The following is a 27,307-nucleotide window of genomic DNA, read 5'->3' as shown; positions in this document are numbered from 1 at the left end:
TTCTCAGCCTTCCCCTTCAGCCTTCCTATAGTCTGCGTGTTACCACTGGCAGGGCCAAACGGATGGTTAGAATTTCTTTAGCTGTGATCTATATGGTGCCTTGGAAGTTCCCCAAGATACTCCTGGTCCCCAAATGGAAAAAGTCTTCTTTACAATGATTGCCTCAGTCAGTATATTAGGTTGCAAAAATCATGAGGCACCATTTATGAGAGGAAAAATGGCCTCCAACTATGACCACAGTGCAGCATATTCGTTTTTTTCACGGCAACCAGAACTGTGACCTCTGTTGGCCTGTTTGTAAGAGTTGGATAGCTTTAATATTGGCATGAGCTCCAAGTAGGTTCCCTAATTCCACGTGGCCAGTGTTCTGATTGTAGTTACAGCCCTTCAGCTTAGAAGTACTTGTCCCAAAGAGCTGTGAACTCAAGCCTAGGGGGGCTGGGAGGAGGGGTGGCTTTGGGGAGGTGAGCATCTTTCCCCTTCTAGGAGGCTGTGGCGCTAACCAGTCATAATGGAGCTAGAGGGCCCCAGCTGCAGGCACTTCTGGGAATCTGACAGAGTTGGTACTCCTCCAGGTTGTCCAGCCATCCCTGCACTGCCCTACATAGCCCAAGCAGAGAGAATAGCTTACAGCCACAGGAAATCAAAATCCAGCCTGCAGAAGCATTTCAGTCAGGGTCCAACCAGGAAAACAGACTACTTTAGGCATTCTAATCAGAGGGAATTGAATGCAGGGGATTAGTTATAATGGTAAAGGAAGAAACCAACAGGGGTTTTTCCTTCCTTCTGCTCTCCAGTCTCTGCTGGTGCCTCATATGGGTAAAAGCCATGTGACGCAGAAGCCTCAAGTAATCATCTCCCCTGTGATACTGAGCAAAGTCAGGGAAAGTGCAAGGAATGGAATTGAGGGCAAACAGTCTCAAGACAGGCCCAGGAAGGCACCTGAGTCATCTCTATATTTCCAGTACTTAGCACCCAGTAAACACCCAATAAATATTACATTGAATGGAATGAATGATCAGTACGTGGCTCTGATACATAACTCTGTGTGTTACATGAAGCAAGTCATTTCATCTCTTTGAGTGTATTCCTGGACATAAAATAGAGATAATATAGCTTCCTCATTCTTATTCTAATGAATAGAGGATTCTGATCTTTAGCATCTGGCAGGAGCTCTGTGTCATCTTGCAGAGCTTCTATTTTCATTGTACAAGACTCTCCAATCAGTGGCTTACATCACCCTGACCCCCAAGACTGACCATGGAAGTCACTCTTTTGAATGAGACCTTCATGTTAAGTGGCTTTAATATGATTTGTTTATTTCTTTGGTGGAGTGTAAGAAACCAATACATTTTTGATTGATGGCTCTGGTCCCAGATTTAAAAAAAAAAAAAAAATCATTTATTTATTTTTTCAATAGATAATACTTGTATATGGTTTAACATGAACAAAAGGACATGCAGAGAAAAATAAGTCTCCCTTTAACTCTTATGTCCAAGCCACGTGGTTCTCCTCCCCAGAAGCAACTGCTGTTATCAACTTTCCATGTTAAAATGTCAATTTAAGGGGCCGGCCCCATGGTGTAGTGGTTAAGTTCGGCACACTCTGCTTTGGTGGCCCAGGTTCGTGGGTTCAGATCCTGAGCGTGGACCTACCTCTCATTAGCCATGCTGGGGCACGACCCACATACAAGATAGAGGAAGATTGGCACAGAAGTTAGCTCAGGGCAAATCTTCCTCACCAAAAAAAACAAAATGCCAATTTAAGACAATAATTATTTCCCTGAAATTTCCAGAAGGCAAGTGTGTAAGGCTGCAATAACAAATTACCACAAATTGAATGACTTAAAACAACAGAAATTTATTCTCTCACAGTTCTGGAGGGTCATGCTCCCTCCAAAGGATCTAGGGAGGAATCTTTCCTCGCCTCTTACAGTTTCTGGTGGCTCTCAGCAATCTTTGGTGTTCCTTGGCTTATAGCTAATTGCATCACTCCAATCTCGGTCTCCATCTTTACTGGCCTTCTTCTCTGTGTGTGTGTATCTCTGTGAGTCCTTGCCTTTTCTTATAAAGACGCTTGTCATTGGATTTAGGGCCACCCTAATCCAGAATGACCTCATTTTAACCAATTATATCTACAAAGATCCTATTTCCAAGTAATGTCACCTGAGGTCCTGGATAGACGTGAATTTTCAGGGGACATTGTTCAACCCACTGCCGGATGTGCTTTCAAATTTCCCTAAAGATAATACTCATATGGGGGAGGGAGGAGTCAATGATTGAAAATACAGATTCCTGGCCCCATCCCAGACCCACAGAATTGGAACCTCCAGAGAAGGAGCCTGGAAATCTACGGGTTTAATGAATTTTCTCAGCATGTCTAATCATTGGATAAATATGGAAAATCCTCCTTTGAAATAATCAAACAGGGGCCAGCCCCGTGGCTTAGCGGTTGGGTGCGCGCACTCCGCTGCTGGCGGCCCGGGTTCAGATCCTGGGCGCGCGCCGAGGCACCGCTTCTCTGGCCATGTTGAGGCCACCTCCCACATACAGCAACTAGAAGGATGTGCAACTATGACATACAACTATCTACTGGGGCTTTGGGGGACCAAAAAAAAAGGAGAACGATTGGCAATAGATGTTAGCTTAGAGCCGGTCTTCCTCAGTAGAAAGAGGAGGATTAGCATGGTTGTTAGCTCAGGGCTGATCTTCCTCACAAAAAAAAAAAAAGAAAAGAAAAGAAATAATCAAACAAAAGCAAAAATCCCAAAGTATAAAACTTGATCCAGTACACTTGAGATCAAATACTGAGTGTGTCAGTATTGGGCATTTTATCTAATTTGTTTGGGCCTCAGTCTTCCTAACTATAGAATGGTAGTGATGATAATGGTAGCTACATTGTAGGGTTGCTAGAAATGGAAAGAATATGTGTACATGAACTCCAAATGTTGCAGAGCTGCTAGGAGGCAGATCTGAGACTTGAACTCAGAACTTCTGAGTCCATGTCCATCCTGCACTTACCACTGAAACCTGTCTTCCTTTTGACTTCACAGAGGAATTGTACATAGGAGTGCTTTAAAGAACTATGTTCCCTCAAAGAATTTTAAATTTGATTCTGTGCACTAAGCTATAATATATGCACACTTACCAGAAAGTACTTAGTGAAAAGAGCAATGTGTTATTTGACCGCTTGGTGACATCTTCCACCTAGAACCATCCACTCACCTCCCTACCTACTAAACCCTAGCAGACCTACTTCACAAGCTCTTAGTCATCCTTCAGTCATCACACAGATATCACTCTGGGCAGTCTTTTCTGTTTTCCTCCCTCAAGCCAGAATCATAGTTGTTATTATTCTGAGAAACCCCAGCTATCATTTTTCTAGCACTTGCTGTACTAAGACCAAGAGACAGAACTGGATTGGAGCGCAACCCTTTCTGACTCCAATGCTCCTCGGGCATAGAACCATCACTTTACACTCTCTTTCTCTTTCAACCCCTTCCAAAGTTACCCTAACCCTAATGTATGGGGGGAGAGAGAGACAGCCTATTTCCTCCACTGAACTATGATTCCTTCTAGTCATCCATTCCAAACCAAAAACCCATGTCTCATTCATTTTTGTGTCCTGAAGTCTAGCACAATGCCTGATTTATAATAGAACAGTGGTTCTCAAAGTGTGGTCCCAGACGAGCAATATCGGCATGTCCTGGAAATTTGTAGAAATGCAAATTCTTGGAGGTCTGGGGGTGGCATCCAGCAATCTGTGTTTAATAAGTCCTAATGGTGGCTCTGATGAACACTCAAGTCTGAGAACCACTCTAGGATGACACCCCTCCTACCTAGTATCCAAAACACAGTTAAAGTTTCAGACCTGTGTGTACTCTTAACAGCCATTGCTCATGCAGCTTTATAGCCTGCATGGCATTATGTTATCATTGCCCAATTCTCTCTCTGAACTGGTTCTCAGTGCAGGCATTTGATCTAGTGCATACTTAATTAGCCAGTACCTTATTCAGTGCCTGACACATAGTAGGTGCTCAATACATGTCTGCCAATAGAATGGGTGAAATCATGAGTACAGGGAAGCTAGACCTATACTTTGGAGAACATGATACATTTTTAAGAGCTGGAAGGAACCTTAGAGAATGATTTATTCTAGAGTAAACTGAAGCCCCATTGAGAAGGGTTTCCAGGTTATAACAGCGACTTAGTGGCAAAATGAGATGTGAATGATGTCTTGATATCTTCTAGCTCCTTGCTACTCAAAAGTACTCAAAGCTGGATTACATATAACCATCTCCATGGTCCTTCCACTTTTGAGATAAGCATTTCATAAAAGTTGTTTGAAGCAATATGTTGACCTTTCATGAGTGGGAGCAGTTGACATGTTGCCTGGATCTGAGCCAGGGTGGGTGGGGACACCAGCAGTAGCGTGTCCCCTGGGAGTTTGTGGGAAATGCCACATCTCAGGCCCCGCTCCAGGCCTGGTGAACCAGAATCTGCATTTTCAGATGATTCATCTCATTACAGTTTGAGAGGCATTTTCATTTTGACTAGATCACTGGGCTTTCACCAAACTCATCTCTCGTCCTTTAGTTGAATGTCCTTTTTTTTTTTTGTTTTCTGGAGGTGAAATTCAATTTCCTAGTGAATCCACATGTGTGAGGAATTTATTAAGGAGGGGATGGTGGTGGTGAAATTAATTAAATTCACTCAGTGCCTTGGAAATAAAGCTTTAAACAAACGATTAGAAAAAGTTCCTTCAGTACAGATGGGATAACTGATTTCTCGTTTAGAATAGCACCCACCCTGGCTCAGAGCCAGCCAAAATGTCAGCTGCTCCAACTCATGAAAAGTCAACATATTGCTTCAAACATTTTATGAAATGCTCATCTCAAAAGTGGAAGCACCATGGAGATGATTGTACGTAATCCAGCTCCTCGATGCCATCAACCTTGGACCCTTACCCCAGCCTGCTTCATTCCCTCAGGTTCTAAGGTGGAGCCATTAGAGGCTTCATTTTCTCCTCTCTGAAGTAGAGCCAACTTTCTGTTACAGTTATGGGAGTAGAGTAATAGCGTGAAACAGAGACATCAACAGCTTATCAGCATCTAGAGTTTCAACTTCTGTCCCTAAGTCTAAGCCTCAGGGCTGCGTACAATTAGTAAAATCGTGTGACTTGAGTTTCTTATTTCCTCCAGCTGTCCTTGATGCAAAATTCTTGATGATGTTGGCAGGCACCAGAAAAAAGGAGAGAATATTAAAAGCTTGGATAATATCCAAGCCCTATCATCAATTCCTTCCAAAGTTGTTTGCTGTATCTGTAGACTGATGCCAGGAAGGCAGAGGGTTGGTTCATCTTTATGAAAACAGTGCCTAGCACATAGCAGCTGCCCAATAAATGCCTTTGAACTGACTGAAGCGGCTACAATCTAAGCTGTCACTTAATACATCAATGATAGCAAATGCCAGAATGCCTCCATAATAAAGACTATCATGCTGAAAAGACTATATCTTAAAGACTTATCTTAAAAGGCAAGGGACAAGACTTCCACTCTGACCAAGATGGAGTAACAGGAACTCAATTTACCCTCTCACCTGAAACAACCAAAACACAGGCAAAGTATGCACTTAAGATCTTGGATATCAGGCAATGATTCCTGAGAGATGGGAAATAAACAAGGCAATCCCTAAGATTGCCCTAGCTTTCTGCCTTGAGAGAGTTTTCAGGCCATGGCACAGGGAGAGGGAACATTAGGGGAGCCCAAAGGCTCCCTAAATTGGGAAGACAGAGCTGAGAGTTTGGGAAGACCAAAACATCTAGCATCCACAAGGCAGATAGCAGAGAGGAGAAAGACGCACAGAGAGGATTCTGGAGATTTGAAGAGGATCCCCTTGAGTTCAGCTGAGTATTGATCAGCACACATGTGTGAGGAAACTACAACAGGCCAAGGAAAAAACTACCCCAAAGGATTAGAGGTAACTTTGCTCAGCACTCGCATAAGGCCAGGAATAATGCCTATCCTACCAGTGGGACTGGAAAATGTCATGATTCACAGGACATTGGGTAGAGTACACAGAGGACCTCCTCTCAGCAGAGGGACAGACGGAACACCACCCCAGTCCTGCCTGACAAACCTTAACATCTGAAAAGATCAAATGGTTTCCAAGGAACCTTGTCCCAGAAAAAAAAATGCTGAAGAATATTTTTAGGAATATAAAAAATCTAGCACTCAACAAGGTAAAGTTCACAATGTCTGTCATCTACTGAAAAATTACCAGACATGCAAAGAAATGGGAAAATATGATCCATGATAAAGAGGAAAACTAATCAATGGAAACTGACCCCGAACTGACACAGATTTTAGAATTAGCCAATAAAGACATTAAAACAGTTAATATAACTATATTCTGTATGTTCAAAAAGTTAATTAAAGACATGGAAGATATAAAAAAGATCCAAATCAAACTCCAGGAGATGAAAACTACAATGTATGAAATGAAAAACACTCTGGATGGGATTAATAGCAGAGAAGACCTAGTAATAGAAACTATCCACAATGAAACACAGAGAGAAAGGATAATTTTTAAAAATGAAATGAACAAAGAATCAGTAAGCTGTGGTATAAATTCAAGCAGCCTAATATACCTATAGTTAGGTCCTCAAAAGGGGCAAAGGACAGAACAACATTTGAAGAAATAATAGCTGAAAATTATCCAAATTTTATAAAAACTATAAACCTACAGATCCACAGAAGCTCAATAAACCCTATATACAAGAAAAAAAGAAAGTGATACCAAAGCACATTATCATGAAGTCGCTCAACACCAGTGATGAAAAGAAAATCTTAAAAACTGCCAAGGAAAAAAGACACGTTACATAGAAACAAAGAGAAGGCAGTTGCAACAGACAAATGTTTTTGTCTCCCACTACCCAATTCATATGTTGAAACCTAATCCCCAGTGATAGTGTTAGGAGGTGGGCCTTTGGGAGGTGATTAGGTTATAAGGGTGGAGCCCTCGTGAATGGGATTAGTGCCCTTATAAAAGAGAACCTAGGAGGCTCTTCCCCCCTTCCACCACATGAGGACACAGCAAGAAGATGGCCATTTATGAACCAGGAAGCAGCTCCTCACCAGACACTGAATCTGCTGATGCCTTGGTCTTAGAGTTTCCAGGCTCTGGAACCATGAGCAATAAATTTCTGTTGTTTATAAGTCACCCAGTCTATGGTATTCTGATATAGCAGCCTGAACAGACTAAGACAGCAGCTTATTTCTCATTAGAAGCAAAGGAAACGAGAAGATAGTCAAGGAATATCTTCCAAGTACTGAAAGAAAAAAAAAAACTATTGTTAGAATTCTATATCCAGTGAAAATACCTTTCAAAAATTAAGGTGAAATAAAGCCTTACTTCAGACATACCAAGGCTGAAAGAACACATCACCTTGTATTTCAGGGCTGCACTACAAGAAATACTAAAGAAGTTTTTTCAGGCAGAAAGAAAATGAGGCGAAATACAAATATGGATATACAGAAAGGAGTTGCTCTATATTGTTAAGATGGCAACTCTCCCTGCACTAATCTGTAGATGCAATGCCATACTAATCAAAATCTCAGCAGGCTTTTCTATAGAATTGGCAAACTGCTTAAAAAATTCATATGGAAATGCAAAGGACCCAGAGTAGCCAAACAGCTTCAAAGAAAACAAAGTTGGAGAAGTAACACCACCTCATTCAAGACTTTTTATAAAGTTATAGTAATCGAAATAGTGGGGTGCTGACAGCAAGACAGATGAATTGGTCAATGGAACATAATAGGGAGTCCAGAAACAGACTCATACATAGATGAACAACTGATTTTCAAGAAAAGTGCAAAGGAAATTCAATGGAGAAAGGATAGCCTTTTTAGTGAGTAGTGCTGTAAAAATGGGATGTCCAAAGCAAAAAAGTGAACTTCAATCCGTATCTTACACCATATACAAAAACTAATTCAAATGTATCCTCAACTTGAATGTAAAACCTAAAACTTCTAGAAGAAAACATAAGAGAAAACTTTTGTGAGTTTGGGTTAGGCAGAGGTTTTATATATAGCATAAAAAGCACAATCCATAAAGAAAAGAAAAAATTGATAAATTGGATTTTCTTAAAATTAAAAACTTATTGTGGTTTTTTTGTGTGTGTGTGTGAGGAAGATCAGCCCTGAGCTAACATCCATGCCAATCCTCCTCTTTTTTCTGAGGAAGACTGGCCCTGGGCTAACATCTGTGCCCATCTTCCTCCACTTTATATGGGATGCTGCCACAGCATGGCTTGACAAGCAGTGTCTCGGTGTGTGCCCGGGATCCAAACCTGGGCCGCCAACAGCAGAGCACGTGCACTTAACCTCTACTCCACGGGGCCGGCCCCTAAAAACTTATTCTTAAGGGAATGAAAACATAAGCCACAGACCAGGAGAAAATATTTGCAAAGCATAGGTCTGATAAAGAATTTGTATTCAAAATATATATTAAAATCTCTCTAAATTCAATAATAAAAACGCATAATGCAATTTTTCAAAAGGGCAAAAATTTATACAGACATTTCACCATAGAAGATAGATGGACAGGAAATAAGCATGTGAAAAGATGTTCTACATCGTTAGTCATTACAGACATGCACATTAAAACCACAATGAGATACCACTACGCACATTAATCTGCCTAAAATTAAAAAGATTGATCATATCAAATGTTGACAAGGATGTGGAAGACTTTGACCCTCCATACACTGCTGATTGGGAATGAAAAATGGTACAACCTCTTTGATACAATATAGCAATTTCTTAAAATATTATATACACACCTACCATATGAACCAGCAACTCCACTCCTAGCTATTTACCTAAGAGAAATGAAAGCATGTGTCCATAAAAAACCACAAATGTTCATAGCAGCATTATTTGTAATAACCAAAAACAAGAAACAACCCACAGGTCCATCAAAAGATGAGTAGATAAACAGTGGTATATCCATACAATGAATTATTACTTGGCAGTAAATGGAAATGAACTGACACATGCTACAACATGTATGAACCTCAAAATAATTATACTGTGTAGAAGAATCCAGAAAAAGGCAATATATACTGTATGATTCCATTTATTAAAGTTCTAGATAATGCAAGCTAAGCTAGAGTAAGAGAAATGGAGGGAGGAAGAGTCACAGTGGGTACACATATGTCTAAACTTATTGTACACTTAAAATATGTACAGTTTATTTTATGTCAATTATACCTCAACAATACTGTTAAAAATAAGTGCAATTGTAGAAAAGTTTTCTGGATAAACTGGACTATTTGCTATTTCTGAACACTCTCAGCTTTCATGCCTGTCTGTCCCTGGTCATGGTGTCCCCACAGACTGGAACACCCTCCCTCCATTCACCACCTCGTCAAAATCCTCTTATTCCGTAAGCCCCGTCTCAAATGCCTTTATCTTCATGACGTATTTCCTGATCCTTACACTGCAGCGTGCCTTCCTTGCGTACTCTGTGCTTCTTTAATGGCACAGCTGTTCGGCCATATATTATAATTATTCTGTTGCCACCCCCCTCACTAGGCTGTAAATGGCTAGGACTAGATCCACCCGATCTTTGTATCCCAGCCTCCCCCCTATGCCTAGCAAACTCCTGTATCCACGTGTAGGTATTTTTTGAATTCAATATTTAGTGGACACAATTTCCCCAAGATACAAGTATTAATTCAGAAATCAAACGGCCATAATAGAATGTTCTTCTTACTCTGCTGTAGGTCCAATCTTTAGTATCTATAGTGTTCTCTTCTTTGCATTTCTACTGCTGCAGAGATGTCCTAGCAGGTCTCCTCACCTCCAGTCTCTCTCCCTTCCACTCTCATCTTCCCAGCATGATCTCACTAACATATGAGTTTGATCATGTCCCTTGCTTAAATGGAATTCTGTCAGTGGGTCCCCTGTAGACTCTCTCCCCTGTTTGCGCTCTCACTCCCTTGCCCATCTTTCCCCCACCCTTCATCTAAGCCATTAAAGAACCATACACAGTTTTCATCACCTGCAATGCAGTTTTCCACCTCTCTGCTTTGCTCAGGCTGCCCCTCTCCTTGGGATGCGCTTCCTTCAGCTTCTACTCCTCCTGTTTGGTCTAGCCAACTTACCCCCTTCCTTCAAAAGTAAGCTCTAGGATCATCACTGTTCTAGACATTGTATTTGTTATAACTTAGCTTATTCCTATTTGTAGATGAGGAAACTGAGATGCAGAGAGCGTGAGTTCTTTGCTCAAGGCTGCTCAGCTCATAGCCACTAAGTACATGAACCAAACCGACTGACTCCATTAATGATATTCTAACCGCTGTGTTACGTGGCCTCTCCTGGACAACAGTCATTCAGTTCTTTGTCTGCCACCTCTTCAACCCCACCTCTGCTCAGCCCTTGTGGACAATGAGCTCTTTGAAGGCTATGGCCATGTTGTTGGACTCAGCGTCCCTAGCACCTAACAGACTGCCTGGCAGAGAGCAGGCATTCAATAAATATTTTTGGATGAATGATTTAGACATTATTAAGGTTATCTGTACTTGCCTCACCCCAACATCTGGCTTCTTTCAGTTTCTCTTTTTGGAGGGGGTGTATTGAAGTCTTGGTAAAAGCAGTCTAGGCTGATTGATCAGCAGCCCTCATGCAGATTGCCCAAGGGTGCGAAGCTGGATATAAAGTTTAATCAACGGACTTGCCCATCTGGAGGGAACAAATGTTTGGAATACTATGAGGTAGAGGCAGGCATCTGACCAGCCCAGGAGCTCAGATCTCTCTGGCAGCAACCAGAGAAATCACAGCATTCTCCTCTCTCCTCCACAGCCTGCCCTCCTCCCCAGCCCTCCTCCCCCATGTGCCTCCATGTCAAGAAGTCGAAAGCTTTGAGTTAATTTCCTTCATTTGTAACATTTTTCCTGTTCTACTATTTTAACACATATTTTCTTTAAAAAAAAAAAACAAACAAAACTAATGAAGTCAAAATAAAATTAAACAAATCTAACCCACAGCTTTGCTGCTTTGCAGAGAGACTGACTCTTTTCTCAACTTGTTTGGTACCTTAGCATCTACTTTAAGAGTGAGGAAGATTGAGGGGGCCAGCCCGGTGGAGTAGCAGTTAACTTCTCACACTCCACTTCGGCGGCCTGGGGTTTGCAGGTTCGGATCCCGGGCGTGGACTGATGCACCGCTTGTCAAGACATGCTGTGGCAGCATCCCATATAAAGTAGAGGAAGACCGGCACAGATGTTAGCCCAGGGCCAATCTTTCTCACAAAAAAAAAATAGAGTGAGGAGGATTGTATTTCATGTAGTATGACCTTCTGAAACTTGCAATGATCATTTGCATAATTATGATTTTCCCCCTCTCTTGCAACTGCTACAGAACTGCATGACAATTTAAAACTTGTCTAGATAGTTCAGATACAGATTTTTCTAAAAAGAGGAGTTTTGTGGGTAGCTGATTTATTTGTGCTTGTTTAAATCTTTCAAGTAATGAAAATGATTACTGCTATCTACAAAAGAGGTGAAAGTGTCTTTGAGCAAAGCCTTTACAGAGAAAATCATTATGAAGCCGTCATTTCCATAAATACCTTGACAGTGAAATATCTACAAAGTACTACTGTGAGTATTTCAAATACAAAAAGAGCCACTAGCCCCAAATTCAGGACCAGCCCTCTGGAAAATTGTAAAGAAAGTTAAGTTGGCCTCTCATACGCCATGAGTTCTCACTCTGTCCCCATCCTCTGAACTTGGATAAACGAGGTTGTTAAGAAGTCTGCATTCTAGGCTCAATAACACTACTACCTGCAAGTGTGACCTTGGCTACATCACTTCTCTCCAGAAGTTGGGTTTTTCACCTTTGAAATGAGTGGTTGAATTAAATGAGCTCTAAGATCCTTCTAGATTGCTAATTCTGTCTTTGATCATTCATTTGTTCATATGTTTAACTAGAATAATTTTGGTTTCTGCTTTTCCTCTATATCTAGTTCTCTCCTGCTAACTAAAATTCCTTATGGTCTTTTCTACTTCCTGAACCCAAATTCTCTGCCTATTCTAGTCCTTTCATGTGGTAGAGCCTCTTCAAATCCTCCTTGTCCCATCCAACTATGTCTTCTCTTTGCCATTCTCTCGGGGCCTCTTCTCTACTGGGTGGTGGCTACTAATAATCCTTGTTGAAGGGCTCATGGATATTAATGGCTTAATGTGCTGCCTTCCACAGGTAATGCATCTTTAATTATGTAGGGACCCTAGAGATACAACGCTTTTGATCTCATCTTCTCCTCCCTCCTTGAAAAGAAAGACAGTAGAAATTAAAACTGAATGGATGAACAGTATTTTGGTGCTGGTGAAATACTGCTACTGTGTGTAAGCAGCTGCCAACTTCACATGGTAAATTATTGCTTAAGTAATTTATTGAGATACAAACTATTCTCTCATGTTTGGAATTTCTCATATTATTTGAAAACTTAACAAAGTGTGGGCTTATCCAAGATTGCTAGACCATGATCTCAGTGATTACGGGAACCATATCTGTGTCGAATTCTTCTCCTCATGTTCCTAATGCCATGTCTATAGGTACTGGGCACTGGAAAAATAATTGATAAGTTAATGAATGACAATCATCTTACAATTTTGTAGATGAGTCAGACAAATAAATCTTACTATTTTACGTGAAACTGTGACATGAATGAGTTATATGGCATCCACTGCTGTTCTTACCTCTCAGATATCAGCACTTCAAATTGATATTCCTCATTGCTTTAAATCTGTGTCGTCTTTTTACCCTGCTTTGCACACGTGCAAGGCTGCCTGCTTTTACATCTAATCTGGGTAAGGCTCTCAAGATCACTAATTGATTATTTTAGCCCAAGAAAATCATGTATGGCAAATTGTGTGATAAATATAATATGAAATAAAATAAATATTTCTGAGTTGACCACTATTGCACGATATCCGTAGAAATTAGCCTTCTCATGGGACGTTAAAACATGTTTGACTTTACTTAATATACCAAGCTTACCACTTAGAATTGAAGCACTTCGTACCATGGAATTAAATTCCATTATTTAAGACTGAAAGGGTTAACGTCTAGTAAGGGGAAAACAAAAATGTAAAAGGAGGCAGTTATAGATATTTTGACTAGAAAGGAAGCCACCATAGAGATGGGACAAGCTTTTAATAGTAGACAGACCCGTCCATTCACTAAGGGCAGCAAATACTTAGGGAGTCCCCCCTCCATGTGTCAGGTAATGGGGGTAACAAGATAATCCTGATATATATCATGCCCTCAAGAAATTTGTAGTCTAGTGGGGGAGATAAACTATAAAGAATAAGCCTAATAAGAGAAATTATCAGATAACCAGAAGCCAGGACTTTCTCTAAGGGTGGAACAATCAGGAGAAGTAGAGGTGGCCTATTTCTGGAGAACTATAAGTCAAAATATTTTCAACAAATGCCAAATAGACAACATGAGTGCTGCCCATTCCCTCTTCCATGCCCATGGCAGACAACAATAAATGATTATGACATTTCTTGTTGAGCCCAGAGTGAGACCTGAGGGTTCTTTTCAAGTCACCATTATAGGCAATCACTGCAATTTGATCAAAGTTGGCCTATAAAATAAAACTTACATCCCATCCTAGATAAGTGATTGCTCCAGCTCCACTGAGATAACTTAGTAACTTACAATCTAGCTAGCTCTTCTGAAAGGGAGATACTACGAGATAATACTGATAAAACTTGAAGACTGAGTGGTACCAGGAGAAGAGGACAGGAGGTGTCAAGAATGATTGGGTCATCCAACCTGGATTATTGGGAGGGTGTTGATGCTATTAAGACAAAATAACCTTAGAATAAGCAGACTCTTGGGGAGTAGTTAGTATATGTATACACTACAAGTCTGAGGTTGTAACAAGACACTTAAATGAAGATCAGAGATATGTACCCAAACTCATAATGTCTCTCAAAAAATCTGAACCACTTTCAATTTTTTATCTTAATAATTAGCACTGTCATTCATTCAGTTGTCTAAGCCAGAAACCCAACAACATCTTTTACACTTCCCGCTTCCCCACCCTTATAGCTAATACATCATGAAGTCTTATGAGTTTTATTTTCTATGCATTTTTCTAATCCATGTACTTCATACCATTTCTACCACTAGATATTGCATAGGACCTACTTACACTAAAAAATTATTCATTGTTTATCTGAAAGTCAAATTTAACTGGGCATCTTATATTTTTATTTGCTAAATCTGGCAACCCTAGCCCAAAATAATCTAATTCCAAAGAACCAAAAATAGGTCTTCAGACTCTAAATGCTACAATCTGGATTGGACTGTGAAATGAATTGTTTATTTTGTCAGTATATGGTCCTAAGATTCTAGAGGCAAATATATATTTATTTGACCTGCATAGCACCTTGTATATTTAGATGGCTTAAAAAAAAAATCAGTTGAGCAAGGTCAAACCACAGAATATTTTGTGAATACAGATAAAGTATGTAGTAAAAAAATAAAATGTTTTCTCTAGTTTGACATCAGCTAACTCTTCTTCTAAAACTTTAACAACAATATCATTCCCCTAGGAAAGGTCAAAGCGCTGAAATTCTTCACCTATTTTATAAATTTATGTGTTACTGAAAAACTGAAACCTAGCCAACATGAGAGATATTGTCAGGTTCCCTTCAGAGCTTAGCAGAATACTATATCATGCATGACCTGTTTTTGAAATGGGATTTTGAGAAAAACAGCAGAACACCTTTTCTGGCTTCTTTTCCATTAACTGCTCACTCTTGACACATTCCTTAGACGATCACATTATCTCCCATCATGGCGACCAGGTTCCCAAATCTACATACTTAGTTGGAGATTTGGTTTCAGGGAATAGAATCAACTCTAGCTAAGGATCTTAGGGTGCTCACATATTTTCCAAGTGTTCAGAGAGCCAGGCTGAAAGGTTTAAAACCCAACCACATTGTGAGGGCTCTTCTAGGAAAAGTACCACTGTTGCCACCACTTAATTACCGTCCCACAGCCTGCACAACTGCCTCAGTTTGCACCAATGACAACTTGAGACTGGCCAAGCTCTGCCACTGCTGCCATTAAGGGCTGGATGCGTCCAGCGCCATACTTGCCAGAAGATGGATTCCGTACACATCTACCTCCTGACATTGCCTCCTTCAGAACTGCCATTTTGAGTGAGTGGCTCTGTACCCTAGCAGCAAGGAAGGCTGGGGACTTGAATTCTGGCTTCTACCTCAGGGAAGCTCAGTTCATAATTTGGAAGATTTTCCAATACACAGGAAGGGTATTTGAAAGATATTGAGCAGCAACCAACATAAAAAATGTTCTCTACTCTTTTAAGCAACAAACCACACTTTACAAACATCCTACTAAATGGAACATAATGATTGAGGCACAGGCTCTGTAGTCAGAGGAACCTGGGTTCCAGTTCCTTTGCCTCTTATTGACTGGAAGATTGGGCAAGCTCGCCCCTCTGAGGCACCATCTTCTCATCTCTGAAGGAGACACATTAATACCATTCATCTCATAAGATGGTGATGAGTATAACATGAGAAAAATGAACACGTTTGATGGTGAAATTTACATCCTCACAGGACAAGTACTCGTCCTCATTATGACTATCGTTACTACCAGTCTTTTCATCTCTCTTTTGAAGTCTTTTAGTTACAACCAATTTGAAGATTTTAAAAAGAATCTATTTTTTTCTTTAGTGTTGTCTTTTTCACATAAGAATATTTTCTCCTAGTGAATTGTTTTACTAATAACATTATTGCAAAAGGTGCACATTCATTTTCCTAAAAAACTTTTTTTCTAATATTTTTCTGATTACATTGCAAAAAAAAATTTAGAAATGATAGAACAGCAGAAAGGTAGAAATAAAAACACCTCAAAAGTCCACTATCTGAAGAGAGCCACTATGAACGTGTGCCGTAATATTTGTCTGTTGGGAAGTATTTTTTATCAACCATAGGAATCACAGATTTATGGAACTGGAAGCAACCATAATGACCATGTGGTTTCAATTCTCCTTGATTTCGCGGTGGTGGCTGCAAGATCGCAGGCCTCATCCTTCTGACTACTACCTCCATCTGTGTTTTCTCCAGCCTCCCATTGGAAGGGCAAGGTCACTGGAAATCTTTGTTGCCAGGTTGCAAGTTTTGTTTTATTTATTAATTTTGTGTTAGGAGGCTTCAAGTTTTATGTATCAGCCTCACGTTTCTAAACAGGGGAAGTAGAGAATGCTGACAAATATTATTTGGCTCAGTGGGAGCCTTTGAGAGAGTGAGAGGGGAAGAAAATTACTCTTTTATTGTGAGGTTTGCCAAATGATCTCTGAGAAGCAGTGATATCATTCATATGCTGTGCCAAGCTGGATCGAAACTGCTCATCTTGGCAGACGTGTAGAGTGAGCGTGTAATTCCTTGGGGTTGGTATGGGCCTTTATCAGAAATAGTTCCATAGGCAGTATTTACATAACTGTGGTGGAGTGTGAGAATAAACACAGCTGTGGCATTGCCCTAAATATTTCTATTCAGCAGGGAATTAAAAGAGAACTTTATTGCTGAACTACAGATAAACACAATTCATCATGCAGTGGTCAGTTCAACTGGGGAACAAAATAGGAGTTATAATAGACTGGCCTGCTGCAAATAGCTCCAATCAGCCGTCCTGACTTTATTGCTCCTTAACTCCCTCGCTCCCTCCTCCTTCCCGGTTCCAGCAATGTAGGACTCATCAGCCAGCAGGAGAGTTGTCTAGATTTTTTTTTTATGCCAAGAAGGAAGTATAAGGCACTCTGATTTACTGAGCATAGGGCTACTATGGGCCAGCATGCTTCCAGGTGCTTTGTGTATGTCCCTCACCTCAGAAGGCTTCCTTTTTTCTTTCTGAGTTACAGAATTGCACATTGGTGGGAGCAAGTTTTTTTTTGCCAAGAAGACTTTTAAACTCCAGCATGTGTTGAAATGGACTCATGCTTGCCACAGTTCTAAGTGATCTGCATCTTACAAGTTACTTTAAGCATCTGTATATTTTAAACACTAGTGCAGTCTTTATTCAGCTATGCTGGGAAGATAGTTTCATGGTGTATTAGTTTTCTAGGACTACCATAACACAGTGAGCACAAACTGGAAAGCTGAAAACAACAGAAATTTATTTTCTCTGTTTGAAGGCCAGAAGTGTGAAATCAAGGAGTTGGCAGGGTTGGTTCCTTCCCAAGGCTTTGAGGGAGAGGCCATCCCATACCTGTCTCCTAACTTCTGGTAGTTGCCAGACTCTTGGCATTCCTTGGCCTGTGGATGCATCACTCCAATCTCCACCTCCATCTTCACATTGCCTTCTCTTTGTCTCTGTGTGTCTCTTTTGTCTCTTATAATGACACTGTCATTGGATTTAGGACCCACCCTAATCCAGTGGTAGCTTAATAAAATAAGGATTTCATCATCATCCTTAATCTAATTACTTCTGCAAAGATTCTGTTTCCAAATCAGTCACATTCTGGGGTTCTGAGTAGGCATGAATTTGGGAGGATACTATTCAACCTACTACATATGGTGACTTCTTGGAGAGAGGGATCATGTACTCTGTTTGCCTCTGCAGCACCCAACACCTGCTAAACACCTGTGAATGTTCTGGAATACTTACAAATACTCACAGCGTATCTCTGTGTGCATGTGTAAAGAAATCGCTGCATTTTTCCAACTCCGTTTGTAACCCAAGAGATTTACTAGGATTTTCTGCTTCAATATGCATGCCTTGTCTCTTTTACTAATAGTGTAGCTAAAAGAGAGCTAACTTGCTTACATGTGCCCATATGTACAGATAGTACAAAAGCATTGTATTCTCTACTATAGTTCCTTTTCCGAGTTACTGAGCCAACAGAAGAGTCTTAAAATGCCAAAGCAAAAGTGACAACTGCTAACATCAGTCACAAAGTACTTTCACTATTCTTATCTCATTTGATGCTCTAGTAACCCCTTGAAGGTTATTATTATCACCTTCATTATAATCATCATTATCACTTTCATCATCATCATCCTTATTTTATAGAGGATAAAGAAACTTGAGACTGATAGAAATTGTGACCTATTTGTGGTCAGTGTATGAGTCAGGACTTTTAATTGTATTTGAGAATAACACAACTCAAACTGGCTTAAGCAAAAAGGGGAAAATAGAAGAAAAACTCAAGGATATATGAGTGTCAGGTATGACTAGATCCAGGACTCTTAGCTCTGCTTTCCTCTGTGTTGACTTCATTTGCAGGCAGACCTTCCCTCTTGATGGCAAGATGGCCATCAGTAGATCCATGATTATATCTGTTCTCTCAGTATATACGATGAGAAAAAAAGTCTCTTCAACAATTATTCCTGCAGAAGTCCTGGGCCTGGATCTCCTTGGCCCAAATTGCATCACACCTCCACCCCTCAAACCATCAAGCCCCCAAACCACATAGACTGAGAATGGGGGTAAAGCCTGTTACTAGAAGAGGGGGGAATGGAAACTGGGTAGACAGAACCACAGATGTCCATAAGAGAATATAGTTTATGCTCAAATCTTCCAATATCTCACAAAAGACTCATGCATCTCTCCCCAAAGTTATTTTTTCTATTTCAGGATGTTAGAAATAGTCTTTGTATAACTTTTTGGTTTTTCCTGGGGCTTGCATTTTCTTCTGAGTCCAAGTGCTCTGAAAAAGTGTTGAACAAGAACCTATCCTGGAGGACTCTCCCTGCCTCATTGGACCACTACCATTTTGTTGTACACAAATTTGGGAAGACTATTCGTTGTAAACTAGAATTGAGCGAGATCAATTGTGACATCTCATGCATGTGTTATCTCATTTAATCTTTCCAATAATCTTGACAGGCAAGTATATTGAGCTCTTTTACAGATAAAGAAATTGAGGCTTAAGATGTTAAGTAACTTGTCTAATGGCTGACAGCCAACAAGTTTTAAAGCCAGCCTGAACCCAAAATCTATGTGCTTAACAACTACCTTCTGGCACGCGTGCTTTGAATTGGTGAGAAAATGGGCTACTAAAAGAACCACTGCCTAGCCAGCCTAGGGATAGAATTTCTTTCTCTCTGTCTCTTTCTACTCTAAAATATGCATTGCACTGGATCACATTTTGGTTAATGAGATTAAATGATAAATTAGGCCAAAGAGTGTATATTTGAGGTTTGTGCTAGATTAGATATATAGAGAGATATAGATGATATAGATACAGATATAGATATAGATATAGATATAGATATAGATATAGATATAAATATAGATAGATGATTGATAGATAGATAGATAGATAGATAGATAGATAGATAGATAGATAGATAAATAGAAATCATCCCTTTGTAAATCACCCCTTGAACTTTTCCAGAATCTTGAGCTGTCGCTCAGAGGTTCTGGGGACGTTAGTGCTGCTAGGTACTTAACTGTTTGGCTTTACATAGTAAAGCTCATTGGTATTAAAGGAAAAAATTTGTACCCCTCTTCCTTCTTCCCCTTTGGGTTTTGTTGGGGTGAGGGGGAAGTGAATGTAAATCCCTGAATTCTTTCATTTATTCATTGCACAAATAATTAACACATTTTCTGTGCCAGATCAGCCAAAATTCTTAACCCACTATCATTTTTGGTGGTTTCATGCTGCTCCCATATGCTGTCAGTAAGAGGCTCTTTCTCTCCCTCCTGCTGTCATTGACCCCTATCTTGAGTCACAGTGTCTTATTTTATAATTTGGAGCTACAGCTTAGACAGAGAGAATGGTCTTCTCCCTCTTTACCCAAATCTATAAGTTCTTTATAGGCTGCTGGTTCACAGCCCTCAAAACTCTCCCTCTACATTTAAAACAAGTTCTTTCCAGAACCTTGCTTCTTCCAAAGCCTCTCTGTGGTGGTTTTAAGATATGTCCCAAATTCTTTGATTTTTCTTCCTTTCAAGAGGTGAAGCCTAATTCTCCTCCTTGTGAGTGTGCATTGGACTTAGTGACTCACTTCTCACAAAAAGAATGAATCGGAAATGATTGTATATGACGTCAGAGACCCGGTCATAAAAGGAAGAGTAGTTCCTTTGTGCTCTCTGGGGAAACCAGCTACCATGTGTGCGGACACTCAGGCAGCCTCTGGAGAGACCCATGTAGTGATGAACTGAGGCCTCCTGCCCATAGCCATGTGAGTGTGCCATCTAAGAAGTGGATCCTCAGTCCCAGTCAAGCCTTCAGATTCCTGCAGCTGCTGGTGACATCCTGACAGCAAACTCATAAGAACCCCTGAGCCAGAACCACTCAGCTAAGGCATTCCTAAATTCATCGTGTACAGAAAATGTGAGATAAATGTTTGGAGTTTTAAGCCACTTAATTGTGGGGGAATTTGTTACTCAACAGTGGATAACTAATACACTCTCCAAGAGCCCTCTGTGACAATCACCTAAAGGCACTGCTCTTTAGGGGGCTTGAGCTTGGGCTCAGAGAAGCCCACCATGATCCTTAATCGATATAATTTGTGAAACATTTAAAGCATATACCAAGGCCTCAACCTCTGGAAATTCTTACTCAGTAGGTCTGGGATGGGGTCCAAGCATCTGTATTTAATTAAATGATTTAAAAATAAAAAAACACTATTCAAGGGTTTCTGAAGACTACTTTGATTGAGAACTTCTGCTGCTTTATTTGACCATAAAAAGCCACACGCCTCTCTATTCTGAGTCGTCTGTGTTCTTTCTTTGAGACTGATTTGGGGGAGGTCAGCTCACCTTCTACCATGTCCACCGCAGCCATTGGGAACCCTGGCAAACAACCATGGTCAGGGCTTTTTCTTATGAACCCATAGAGCAGCCTTTCTCAAACTTGAATTGTATCAGATTTACCTGGAGGGTAATTGTTGGGCCCTACCCCCAGAATTCTTTTTATTTTTTGTTTTTTTGCTGAGAAAGATTCGCCCTGAGCTAACATCTATTGCCAATCTTCCTATTTTTTTTGCTTGAGGAAGACTAGCCCTGAACTAACATCTGTGCCAGTCTTCCTCTATTTTGTATATGGGTCACCACCACAGCATGGCTGATAAGTGGTTTAGGTCCACACCTGGGATCCAAACCCACGCACCCGGGCCACTGAAGCGCAACGTGCTGAACTTCACCACTGCACCACAGGGCCAGCCTCCAGAATTCCTAATTCAGTGGGTCCAGGGTGGAAACTGAGAGTTTGCATTTCTAATAAGTTCCCAGGTGCTGCTGCTGCTGCTTGTCTGTGGCCGCACTTTGAGAACCATCACTAAAAAGTATAGGACCTAGTGCTCAGGCTTGCCTCAGAAATAGTCTAAGATCCTCCCTATACTGCAGGCAACAATGAAAACCAATGAAGACAAACAAAGAAAACTGCATCCATTTTGCCTGAGACAAAAGAAATCCATGGTGATAGAAATCCTAGTAGTGGTTATTTTGGGGGATAGTAGCTGGAAAGGGAGCATGAAATGTTTCTAATATTCTGTTTCTTGGTCTGAGTGGTGGTTACACAAATGAGTTCCCTTTGCGAAAATATCTTTGAGCTCTACACTGCAATTTGTGCACTTTTCTATCTATGTGTTATACTTAAAAAGCTTACTTAAAAATTAATAACAATGATAAATGCTGTCAAAACTTGGGGGAAACAGGCCTCCTCTTCACTAGCCTGTATCTCTGTTTACAAGTCAGCTTTCCTCTGGGGGTATGCTGGCAACCCAACAAAGAAAATATTCTTTCCTTTTTGCTGGCATCATTTGTGTGTGTGTGTGTGTGTGTGTGTGTGTGTGTGTGTGTGTGTGATTCCTGGGAAGTGGCTGCCTCTCCAGCTATCATTTCTATAAAAACAAAGCCAGGTCCTCAAAAGAAAACATTGTGAAAGAAATATTTGCATGTTTTAAATTCCTAGAGTAATAGATATTGATAGAACAATTTGAAAAGCAAGATGAGGCATTATTAATGCTTTTGGAGAATCCTAGTTTGTGTTCGACTACGCACCTTTACTGAAGAATAAGAACTTTGGGAGGGAAGGAAAATTCTTTTTAGATTTACTGCCCATTCCTTTGAAAAGTGCCTAAGAGGCATGTGATTTTTTTATTCTGGCTGAGGACAAGTGTCACTTAAAGACTTCCCTGTTTCATCACAGAAAACCTTTGGTGTCTTAGTAAGAAGCCTTGTTTTGCACATTTCTTACAAAAAAATGCTAATTATTACGAAACTCCCCTAGAGATATTCCACTTTCTAAATCATTCCTTTTCTATTGGTTAAGTCTATGGGTAAAAAGTTTTCTTCACTCTAAAAGGTTGGTTTCAAACGTAACTGAGGCCAGGTTGTGTTGGGACATTTGATTTTCAGGTGATCTGCAAAATCGTTATTTTGGACCTCAGGAGCTAAATAGGACACTCTTGGGCATATTTGTTGGTGATGAGGACGGGACTGCAGACGACTGGAGGAGACAATGGCCGCTCCCCTGTTGGATGTCACCAATCTATAGGAGAGACATTGTATACAGTATCCGTATTCATGGGCTTCTAAGCCTAATCAACATGCGATTGAATCCCAGTATTGCCAACTGTGTGGCCTTCGGTAAATTACTTCTTTCTCTCTCCCTCCAAACTTCAGTGTTTTTCTTCTGTTAGATGGGATTAATAATATCAGTTATAGGGATATTAGGAAAAATACATATATAAATAGTAAACATTCAATGAACGGTAGCATAATTATTAAGAGACGAAAAGAAATTAATAAATGGATCATTTTATTCAGTTTTGAATTTCCCAATCCCTATATCTTTCTAATGCAAACATGAATGAATAAATGGTATTTATTTGCGTGTAGACATGAGTAAATAAATAAAATATGTTTTTTTCTTTCTACAATAAAAATTTTTTGTCTAAAAATTACAGATGTGGAGAACAGGTGAATGGTTGCCAGAGATTTGGGGTGTGGTGGGGGGGCGCTGTAACTCTAAGGGGAGCTGGAAGGAGAACTTTGTGGTGATGGAATAGTTCTGTTCCCTGATTACGATGGTACTTACACAAATCAACACCTGATAAAATGGCATAGAATTACGTACTTACATTGCACCAATGTTGGTGTCCTGGTTTTGATAATGTACTATAATTACATAAAATATAACCATGGGGGGACCTGGGGAAAGGGTTTATCAGACCTCTCTGTACTATTTTTACAATGCCATGTTAATCCACAAATAGTTCGAAATAACTTAAAAACAAAAAGTATCTGTCTAGAATTTCCCCCCTTTACCACAATTATAGTATGCAGATCTCTCACTCTGTATCTGAGGTAATCCAGTTGGAGTCCTGGCATAAGCTGTGGTGTTTGACTTTAAATATAACACGCTTAATGCATCTATCTCCCCATTGTTACCCCTTCCTCGGCCAATTTACCCCTTCATTACACATGTCTAAGGCTTATGTGATAGGTAAATGTGCCACAGACAGGATTCCTAAAGAATGCAAAGTTTGGCCACCTTTGATTCTAAAATATTCATAATTAACACTGAGCAGTAGGAGAAGCATGTGGCTAGATATTTCAATCTACTTCCTGCCAGCAGCGGCAAGGATGTGAGTATATTATTAAAATCCGCTGTGGATTGAGAGGTAAGGCAAATTAGTATCAGCTCAGAGTTTGGAAGTTTTTATATAATGCTACTGGGCCGGCCCTGTGGCTTAGTGGTTAAGTGCGTGAGCTCCGCTGCTGGCGGCCAGGGTTCGGATCCTGGGTGCGCACCGACGCACTGCTTGTCCGGCCATGCTGAGGCCGCGTCCCACATACAGCAACCAGAAGGAAGTGCAACTATGACATACAACTATCTACTGGGGCTTTGGGGGAAAAATAAATAAATAAATAAAATTATAATATGATGCTACTAATAAGCCAGTCAGCTGAATAATCGGAAAACCAGATGTCCTTAATTCAAGTGATTTGGTGGTCACGTACCTATGTCCCCCATATCTAGAGCAATGCCTGGGCACTTGATAAATATTTGTGGATGAATGAATGAGTGCACGAATGAATGAATAAATGATGGGACCATTAAAGGAAACCACGCATAGCTGACAGTGTCTAAAAGTAAGAGTAAAGAGTTAATTCACCTTTGTGGCCCAGGACGTGACAAAGCATGTCTGCCAGGGAACATTCTAACCCTTCTCTCTTTGCTTCTCTAGGCAGCTGGAAATCCACTCTCCAGATGCTAAGCACACGGTGATCCTCAGGAGCAAGGACTCAGCCACTGCCCAGGCCTGGTTCAGTGCCATCCATTCCAACGTTAGTGACCTGCTGCCCCGAGTGATTGCTGAGGTCAGAGAGCAGCTGGGGAAAACAGGCATTGCTGGGAGCCGAGAGGTCAGGCATCTTGGCTGGCTCGCAGAAAAGGTAAGGAAAACGCCTCTCCAGTAAATAGTTGCTTCCCCTGGAGTTTCCGTAGCGCTTGTTGCAACCACTGAAGTCTGTTCCCACATTCCATAGCCTGATTCTCTCATTTCACAGGCTGGTCTGATCTCTTGTCCATCTCCAACAGGTTGGCCTTTGCATTATACACAGGCTGTGTCTTAATCAACCTTGATCCCTCCATATATGTGGCAAAATGCAGGTGGTCACAGATGTGTGTTGAATGGACGAATGAATGAGTGAGCGATTGGGTGACTGATTTGATTCTCACATCTATGTGTGAAGGGCAGGGAGAATAAACTCACTACAGAGCTGTTGCCTTGGAGTAAGGAAGTTGAAATTGTTGATTAAAAAAGGTTTTTGTGGCTTTTGATGAACTGCTTGTTAATAACACAGATACATTTACAAATCAGAGCAATAATAATAACAGCAAGGATTTCTTCAGCAACTGCTATGTGCTGATTCTTTTCATATATTATATTTTATCTGTATTCTTAAAGCAGCAGGCCCTGCATGTCATCATTTATGAGCACCTATTTTGTGCTAGGCAGGAGTGGGGAGGGCTGTATAAAGGTGAATAAGACTTACTGTCTTTCCCCAGGGAAGACAGCTGCTGTTTAAAGGACCTGGGGTTGTGTTAACACTGTCACTCTGATTTCTTTTCCCAAGTTATGTGATATGTTGAAGATAGTAAAACTCACTTTGCAGCGATCTCCTGGGAGTTATCCCTTGTCTTCATTTCAAAGGATTGCACCTTAGCCGTTGTCCTTACACCTGACTGCTGTCCCTTGAACTTGACCTTGAGTGCTCAGGAACACTGGGCTTTTGGGACAGGCTGACCTCCCAGTGACTCAGATTCTAATAGGTAGTACATGGGAAGAATGATTGTCACAATAACAGCTTTCCTGCCAGTGAACCGTGTCACCTGAGAAGGCCCAGTCAAATAGCACTTGAAAAGAACACTTGAACACAGCATTCGGCTCTTTTCCACCATTGTTCTTTGTTTACACCAGTTCATGCATGGGTCTCAGCCACCAAGTTCCACACAAAGTAGGTTGTTTGGTTTGGTATTGTCCCATCTGTCACAGATTTCAAAGGGCTAAAGGGACAAGCAGGTGGCGGTAGCACCAAGATCATAATAAACAAAAACCACAGGTAGCCTCTCACGGCCTTATTATGTGTTTTTGATGAAAACAACACTGCAAACCTGGATGATATCATTTTAGAATTCACAGTCTCTAATACTCCCTACTTTTTTACTGCTTCCAATTCTGTGTTTTTTTATTAGGAGAAGGCCTATTAGTCAGGGATCTTTCAATTGCAAGTGACAGAAAGCTCAACTCAGCTTGAGCAAAAAGGAGATGTCTGCTTCTGATAACTACAATGTCCAAGGGTAAGCTTCAGGCATGGTGGAATCCAGGGATTCAAATAATGATATTAGGCCTGCCTCTCCAACTCTTTCTGCCCTGCCCACTTCATTGGTTTACACTCAGGCAAGTCCCCTCTTCCTTGGCTTGATGGTTCCCGGTTGTATTTTTCCTTACAACTGGCTATCTCAGTGAATAGAGGCCTCTTTGCTCCCATAGTTCCAACAGAAGTCTTTGAGATTAAGCCTCGTTGGACTGACTTAGATCATATATTCAGCCCTGGGTTGGGGCTGAGATCAGCCTTATTCAAGCCATGTGCCCTGAGAGATAAAGAGAGGTTGTTCTCTAATGGAAAATTAGGCTGCTGTGCAAGGAAAAGACTGAATGGATTCTGGGGAGCAAAAGCAACAGACATTTGCTATAGAAGGAAGAGGGGAGGAGTTGATTGGGATGGAAGATGTCCTCGCTTGGTAGGGTCCTGAGTGGACTTAGAGATGTACTGTGTATCTCAGGGTCCTGGCAGGAGATGGATGGCCAACTCAAAAGGGATGATTGGAAAGGATTTAACGAGGCAATAATTTATGAGGTGTGGCCAAGGTCAGGGAAACTAGTAAGAGATGGAGAAGCACTCCAGAGCTAGCAACAGCGAGAGGCCACTACCATCCCTTAACCTGAAATGGCAAGGAAAAGGAGCAATTATCTGAAACTAGCAAGACTTGTAGCTGTAGAAAAGGGCCAGCCACTAAGAGCTGTGGTCTTTGGGAGAGAAACACAACCCCTGCCAACCCCTGCCCGCTGATCTGCTGGTGTCTCCCATTGGCTGAGGCTGACTGGAAGCCAGAAGCAAGGGAGCCCCATTGATGTACTCTGTTAAAGTCAGCCTCCTAGGGCACAGAGCAGGGTGGAAAAGAGTAGAGCCTGGATCTGGAGGCTGTCCAGCACACACATCTCTCCACCTTCCAAGTAACTGAGATGGTCTCAACTCTGGAAGGTTCTTTTCTCTCATCTCTTTTAATACAAGCTACATTTAAAACCATTACCATTTGGATAGTTGAAAAATGGTATTGTGTCGTTAGTGATATTGAAATTTTTCCCAAAGCTTTCATTTTCTCACTTATAAATTGTCTGTTTATGCCTTTTGCTTATCCCAAATTATCATAGACATATTATTAGGCATTCCCATGGAGCAGTAATAAAGACACCTAAAAAGCTCTTTCTGTTTTCAGAACATTACTGTTCTTTTGATGTAATTTCAGATAATCTTTACAGATGTTTCTTTAAATTGTATTATGCATTGTATCCATAAGAGCGATAATGACTTATCATGGACAATTATCAGAAGCAAGAATGTCTTTTATGGCCTTCATCTTCAAAACTTCTCAAAAGATTACCATAGATTAAGTCTAAGGGAACAAACCAAACTGGAATTTTTTTGAATAAATATTTAATACTGAATCCTAGTGTGGAGACA

General features: G+C 40.7%; 1 protein-coding gene across 1 annotated transcript in view; it reads left to right on the top strand.

Moving 5' to 3' along the window:
- SNTB1 (syntrophin beta 1) overlaps positions 1-27,307 on the top strand; it is a 227,835-nt gene that overhangs the window by 119,531 nt on the left and 80,997 nt on the right. The window contains exon 4 of the mRNA XM_058564867.1: positions 24,247-24,454. Within this exon, the coding sequence (XP_058420850.1) occupies positions 24,247-24,454 (208 nt within the window). The remainder of the gene's footprint in view (positions 1-24,246; positions 24,455-27,307) is intronic.

This window comes from Diceros bicornis, chromosome 21 (genome assembly GCF_020826845.1).
Source record: "Diceros bicornis minor isolate mBicDic1 chromosome 21, mDicBic1.mat.cur, whole genome shotgun sequence".
Taxonomy (NCBI): Eukaryota; Metazoa; Chordata; class Mammalia; order Perissodactyla; family Rhinocerotidae; genus Diceros; species Diceros bicornis.
This window is presented reverse-complemented; position numbering and strand designations above follow the sequence as displayed.